The 7462-nt window shown below is 46.5% G+C and overlaps 1 protein-coding gene across 5 annotated transcripts in view; it reads right to left on the bottom strand.

Annotated features, from left to right (window-relative positions):
- Positions 1–363: 363 nt before the first annotated feature.
- Positions 364–7462, bottom strand: part of ATF7IP2 (activating transcription factor 7 interacting protein 2) — an 82339-nt gene continuing 75240 nt past the window's right edge. For all 5 annotated transcript variants that reach the window (XM_068244674.1, XM_068244675.1, XM_068244676.1 and 2 more), the window contains one exon: positions 364–1765. In XM_068244674.1, coding sequence (XP_068100775.1) covers positions 1400–1765 — 366 coding nt within the window. In that variant the 3' untranslated portion in view covers positions 364–1399. The remainder of the gene's footprint in view (positions 1766–7462) is intronic.

The raw sequence follows: 7462 nt of genomic DNA, 5'->3' as shown, positions 1-7462 counted from the left end.
GATTATATATAATGAATTGTATGTGTAGTACAGTTAAACAGAACATTAGTAGCAAAGATTTGATTCTCATATTGTTTCCAGTACAGGAAGAGTTAAGAAACTTCACTTGTTATCCATGCAAAAGAGCTTCTCTGAATGCTCCGACTAATTTAGAGTGCTATTTTGGAAAGCACTTCTACGTCAAAGAAATAGTGAGACAACTTCAGATAAGATTTTACTGCAGGGAAGATCAAAGGGCCATTAGCACTGCTCTGTTTCATAGTTTAACCGGGCTATGTTGGAACGATCTGTGCTGGGTGGGCTCTCCAGCCCTCAGCACAGATCGTATTTGCAGCAGGGTGACCAGACTCCCCCCCCCCCCCCCCCCCTTTTTTCCCCACTAGGGGGATGTCCTGCTGGGGGGGTCTGATCGCCGCCGGCTGCCTGCGTGCCTGGGCGGCGCAGGATGGCGATCCGTCCTGCGCCGCCTCTGATAGGCTTCAGGCTATCAGATGCTGGCGATCCCCGGCCAATCAGAGGTCGGGTATCACCGATCTCCTTTACAGCGCCATATTGATGTAAACAGCGGGGATTTCTTCCCCGCGTGTTTACAACTAGCCTGCGAGCCACGATCGGAGGCTCGCAGGCTGTTCACGGAGACACCCTCCGTGAACTGACATGGCAAGGCCGTTCGAACGAGCGGCCGTTTCCATGTAATACCATTTACGACCTGCCGCCGTTGGGCGGTCGTTAAGTGGTTAAAATGCAGAGTGTAGTTTTGTAAACTGCTAATTTTAGAGAATGATTCAATGTTATAAAAAAAAAGTTATATAACTGAAAATAAGAATGAGACTTTTCTTTGCTACTAATGTTCTATTAATTATTCATATTACACATACAATTCATTGTATCATAAGTTTTTTTCCCCGCTTCAGCGTCACTTTAAGTAAGAGGTAGGAGAGGGCAGAACATGTGCAGAATCTCTGCTACATGGACAGCAATACCTGGTAGAGCAAAACGACCTACTCTAGGGTGAAAGCTCAAATGCATTACCTCTGCTGTCCAGGTTTTAGCACTGTATCAAGAAAATTAACCTGGGTACAAAAATGTATTTAAAATAAATATTCATCAAAACCGTAAACATCTACCACCACCAGAATAACCTACGTGAAAAAAATGTTGACGTCTCTAAATTCACGAGACCACGTACACTAAAGTGAAATTTCATTGCAGAAATGTTAAAGATGGTAGCTGACAGAAGATGAAATGAAAAAGAAGAAAATAAAATAATGTAACAGAATCCATATTAAAATATTTTCATTCAAAAAAAACAAAACAAAAAAACCCAAAAAAAACAAAAACAGAACTCAATATGAGTGAAAACTACGTAATTAATCAGTAATAATAAAAATACAGCCAGTTACACTTTTTTTGAGGTATTAAGGGGCTTTAGAGTAGTTGACTGTATATCACAAAGTGGTCCAAAACGTCCCGAAGCATCTTTGGCCCTCAAGGCAAAAGAATATGTGGCATCATCAACAAACTGAGTTAGAGTACATGCCATTGGTAATGGTAATGCTTTGATTTCACCAATCTTTTTCCACAGCTTTTTGGGACTGTTTGGATTCTCCTGATGAACATAGAGACAATAGGCTTTAGCAGGAGCACAGCTAGTGTCAACATGGGTGATATTCCATGACAGGGCAATACCCTTGGGATTCTGAACTTGGGCAAGTCGTAGTTCAGGCTTTTGTGGTGGCTTCAGTAGATTCGGGCTTGTCAGTACCTGCAAAATAGTAACGTAGACAATTTATAGTGATTAAAGTGAACCTCCGGACTAAAAATCGACTCAGCAGCACTGAAAAGGCTGTGTTTCTTTAACAGTTTCACAGCATCAGAACTTTGTTTCTCTTATACAAGCCTCATTTTTAGCTGCACAGAAGAAAACTGCCTGGGCTGTTTTCCCCTGATGCTGTGCAAAGTATGATGGGATTTCTGATTTTGTAGTTCTCGTTCTGCTGTTTTGGTGCAATTTTTTTTTTTTTTTTTTACATTTTGAATTTGACATTTGAAGCCTAGCGTGTGCAGCTGGGAGGGGTAATCAGGACACAGGATAGTTGGAACTGTGTCTCCTGCTCCTTGTCACCTCCTTTCAACCAAAAAGATGGCTGCCCCCATGAATCTCAAACATTTGCCTGTTCTTTTAAAACAGGGTGGGTAAGAGATTATATTACCTATCTATTCTAATTAACATAACTAACGTAACTTGATGACAGTATGTTTGTTTAGGCTGAAGTTCCCCTTTAAGCACAAATAAGATTTAGTTAAATCCATTATAAAATGACAATTTACAATTAAGAGTTAAAGTGGAACCAGGACTTTCAAAATTGTAAGCTTCTATTAACTTTTACCGAGATCTTCTGTGCATATGTCATTTGGACAGTTGACATGAGTGCCCCTCTCCTAAATTGCAAATAATGTAGGTTCTACATAATGGCATCTGTAGGAGTCAAAAAATCTCCTTGTTGTAGTGCCCGCCATGAGCCATTTCTGAACAAGTTTATGATCACTAGTGTTGAAATAGTGACTGGTAAAGAAACTTCAAGCTTTGCTGTCCCATACAAGCTCCTGGCTCTGGTTGCCTCTTTACATGAGATTGCTGACCATGGTATTGAAGCTTTCTTATCTCAGGTTTGTAGAGATGGACCTGGAAAAGGAATACAGTTTAAAGTAGCGCTGTATCAGTTGGGTGCCGATAACCGTAAAATATCGACCTAGCACCTATCCTAACCTTAACCCTCCCTGTTTAAGTGCCTGACCTTCAAGAGAACCAGAGGTGGGTTTTACAAATCCTAATTGCACACAGAGGCTGGGTCTGCATATAATGCCCAGCCTCTGTTGCTATATTATATCCCCCGCCCCAAAGTAAACCGCCATGCTAGCGACAGCGCGTCACCAGCAGGCTGTTTACATGTACACTGTCACTCTCGCCGCTCCCCCCGCATCCTCTCACCGCTCCCCACCCCTTCCCTCCCAGCTGATTGGAGGGAAGGGACGTGGGCAGGGAGTGGCAAAATAGAGAAGGCGGGGAAGCGGCAGAGAGTGACAGTGTACATGTAAACAGCCTGCAGGCGACACGCTGTGTGTCGCTAGCACGGCGGTTTACTTTGGGGGGCACAGCAGAGCGCAGGGGGGTCCTGGGGGGATATAATATAGCAACAGAGGCTGGGCATTATATGCAGACCCAGCCTCTGTATGCAATTAGGATTTGTAAAACCCACCTCGGGTTCTCTTTAACCCCCTTCAGGCCTAAAAGCATTAACAAAGGATTCTTTGAAACCATTACTGGAAATCGATAAACGTTTGACTCTCAAAGTTGTCTTTCTTGTAGCCATCACAACCATAACCTTGGAGATCAGGTGATATACATACACACACACACACGCACTTGAAGACTCTTCCATTACTGTAGATCAGTCACGAGCTACGGATTAAATCCAAATGGGTTTTATTCGGATTTCATCCAGATAATTAGTGCAGCTGATGTGGCTGGTGATCGGGGGTTAAATTGACCCAGAAGCCATCTTCTTTAACCTCCTTGCCAGTTTTCCCGACCTGAGCTCGGGGTAAAAAAAAAAAAAAAAGAAGCTGTTAGCGGTGATCCCGAGCTCAGGTCGGGGTAGGCAGTGCAGCGCTTTACCTATCAGTTTTGGAGTCCCGCACGCGATCGCGACTCCAGCCTCTCTCCCCGGCAGTATGGGGTCTTTCCCTGGCCGCCAGGATCCCCATGTCCACGCTAATCCCTCCCACGTTGCATCTCACGATGCGATCCAAGCCGCATCACGTAACTACTACGCTTCATCCTTCAACACGATGGGAGGAAGTGTTTGTAATCACGTGACCATGGCTTGGAAAGCATCGTAAGACATGACGTTGGACGGATTAAAGACAACTGCTTCTGTGTAACTTTAACCCCCGATCACCAGCCACATCAGCCTCACTAATTAAACCCAGATGGGTTTCATTCTCATTTTATCCAGAGCTCATCTCTGCTGAAGAAGATTACCAAATGATCTCCAAAAAGAAAACTAAGGAGATGGAAAACAAACCCTTCTCCACTGGGATAATACCCTAGGACAGTCGCACTCTAAATAAAAGGGGTGGGGTATGACACCCAACCTTCCTAGAAGGTGGGAAACTAAACTAAAAGCAGGAAGTGCCAAAAGGAAGTGAAGCTTAAAAACAGTTTAAAAAGATGATAAGTAGTGGTAGACCTACCTCTAAAACAGCGCTGTCCAACTGGCAGCCCGCGGGCCGCATCCGGCCCGCCAGGCCTCCTGCTGCGGCCCGCTCTTCTCTCTGAGGTGCAGGCATGGCTTGCGCTATGGGCGCCATGCCTGCTCCCTCCTATAGTTGCCTTGTCCCCGCTGCCTGTGTCCCCGCTGCCGCTGCTTTACAGCTCAGACCTCACAGATCGCGGCGAATGAAGCAAGGAGAGTACGCATGGTACCCGCGTACACACGGAGTACGACACATGCGGAAGTGACATCATTAGTCATTTCCGCATGTGAAGTTCAGCCGCGCGGGTGTCATGCGCGCACTCTCCTTGCTTCAGTCGCCGTGATCTGTGAGGTCTGAGCTGTAAAGCAGCGGCAGCGGGGACACAGGAGAAGGCATTGGCGGGCAGCACATGGCAGAGGTAACGGCAGGGTAGGAGGCGATGGACACCTCTCGCTATCTAACTAGGGGGGCACCTGTCACTATCCTAGGGGGGCACCTGTCACTATCTAACTAGGGAGGCACCTGTCACCATCTAACTGGGGGGGCACCTGTCACCATCTAACTGGGGGGGCACCTGTCACCATCTAACTGGGGGGCACCTGTCACCATCTAACTGGGGGGGCACCTGTCACCATCTAACTGGGGGGGCACCTGTCACCATCTAACGGGGGGGGGGGGGGTAGGGGCACCTGTCACTATCTAAAGGGGGGGGGATTGGCACCTGTCACTAACTAGGGGGGCACCTGTCACTAACTGGGGGGGCACCTGTCATTAATTAGGGGGGCACCTGTCACTATCTAACTGGGGGGGCACCTGTCACTACCTCAGCTGGGGGGCACCTGTCACTATCTAACTGGGGGGCCACCTGTCACTATCTAACTGGGGGGCACCTGTCACTATCTAACTGGGGGGGCACCTGTCACTATCTAACTGGGGGGGGGGCACCTATCACTATCTAACTGGGGGGGCAACTGTCACTATCTAACTGGGGGGGGGGGGGCACCTGTCACTATCTAACTAGGAGGGCACCTGTCACTATCTAACTAGGGGGGCACCTGTCACTAACTGGGGGGGGGGCACCTGTCACTACCTTAACTGGGGGGGCACCTGTCCAGCGTTGTACCTCATCTGGCCACAATAGCGCCATCTATGCTGCTATAGCATATATCATATACCATATAGCAGCATAGAGGGTGCTAATATGTCTAGGAACGCGAAGAATCACTCGCGTCCCCAGCCTGTCAGCTCCTGTCACCGAAACAGGAAGTGGCTGCCGGCGGGGCCAGGAGGATCGGAGGGAGACGGCGAGGGCACCGGACAGCTGCAGGGGGCTATTGGAAGCTCTAGGTGAGTAAAACTCATTTTTTTTGTTTTACTTAAGTGTCCCTTTAATGAATGGGAACTGCGTTTCCATTCATTGATCTCCCCTCTACAAATCGGCTGCAAAAATGCGCACAGAAGCGAGCGGTGGCAACAGACGAGCATCTACGTCCCTGTGAGCTGTAGTGGTGTTTTGCAGGGACGCAGATACTCGTCCTAGGGGAGGGCAAGTGGCTAAAATCTTCCAGCTTCAATACAAGACTGACAAAATGATCACCCATTAACTTGGCATAAAAGAAGATGGATACTCAGCAGATATTAAGCTTCAATCTACCCGTTCTTTAGCCATTTCTTGGGTTCCACACAGGAGCTACAGTTCAACAGACCCGTCAAACAGCAACTTGGTCCAGCCCCTCTAAGTCATCAATCATTATGCATTCTGTTACAGCAGGACCTTTCCTTTGGGAGAAAAGGGATTCACACTTTGGTTCTACCCTAAATGAGTTGTAGTGGTACTTGCACATTTTCCTATGTGAAGGTTGCAGGAAAACTCCAAAGTACTTCTGGACATCACATGGGACAACCACATTATCCTTCCCTATGTTCACACTTTACTTTTGGTTCAGGGGTAGAAGTTCTTGGTTATTACTTTTTTTTTTTATTCCTTCCTTCTCTTGTAGGTGATGGCTGAAATGTCACGTGTTTGGGACACCGAGGTGGAGAAGGGCAGAGCCATCCTCTTACATTGCCCCATGCGGGTTCCAAAAATACCGTTACCATTAGGCCTCTTTCACAGTGAGACATTAAAGTCGCATGTTAGAAAATGTTCAAACGCAGACTGACGCACAGCAATACAAACTCTGTGCGACATTTACAGTGCACTCCTTGCGTTGTGTGTAACGTGCAGCAATATTTAGAGGGGGCTGCATGCTGTGCGTTTAGCAATACATTTGCTACGTTATGTGTGTTGCACATGCTCAGTAATTTTTTTAAAAAATGTAACGCATGCGCCGTTTTCCTCAGTATGCGACGAAAACAGCGCACCAAGAGACAGATAACGCAGTGCAAAATAACAGCCAATTTAATAACCTACATGTGCTGTGTTAGGGGCACGTTGTGCGACTTTAACGTCGCATCAAACACACCGTCCCACTGTGAAAGAGGCCTTAACCCCCCTGGCGTTATGATTATTTTAGGGTCTAAAAGTCGTGCTTTATGTTTTTAGACCCTGGAAACAAGAAAAAAAAAAACATACCAGAGTGAGATCTGGAGCAGCTCCTGCATATAACTCACTTGGGCACAGGGATTACCGCTCTGAGCTGCGTATTTCCATCCCGAGCCTGACTCAGGATTACTGCTAAGGTAGGTTAAAGTGATCCTGATATAGAGGCTGCCATATTTATTTCCTTTTAAACAGTAGCAGTTGCCTGGCAAGTCCTGTTGATCTTCTGGCATCAGTAGTGTTTAGTCACAACTCTGAAACAAACCTGTAAGCTTATTCAGTCAGTTTTCAGTCTGATCTATATGCGTGTTTAGGGTCTATGGCAAAAATAATTCGATACACAGGATTAGGGGGACAGCTAGGCAACTTACATGTTTTTTTTCCCCTGTATTGACAAGTGTCCCGAAAAGCTGTGAATGTCAGCAGCGTCACTGTGCACGACTAAAAAGGCATTACAGGTATGTAAACCATGGCAAATATGAAATGTGAATAAAAATAGTTAAAGGGAAGGTTCAAGCAAAAAAAAAAAAAAAAAAAAAAAAATGAGATTTACTTACCTGTGGGCTTCTACCAGCCCCATGTAGCCATCCTGTGCCCTCGTAGTCACTCACTGCTGCTCCAGTTCCCCGCTGGCAGCTTTCTGACCTCGGAGGTCAGGGC

The sequence above is a fragment of the Hyperolius riggenbachi genome, chromosome 7 (assembly GCF_040937935.1).
Source record: "Hyperolius riggenbachi isolate aHypRig1 chromosome 7, aHypRig1.pri, whole genome shotgun sequence".
Lineage (NCBI taxonomy): Eukaryota > Metazoa > Chordata > Amphibia > Anura > Hyperoliidae > Hyperolius > Hyperolius riggenbachi.
Note: the sequence above shows the minus strand (reverse complement) of the source record. Positions and strands in the feature narration are given on the sequence as shown.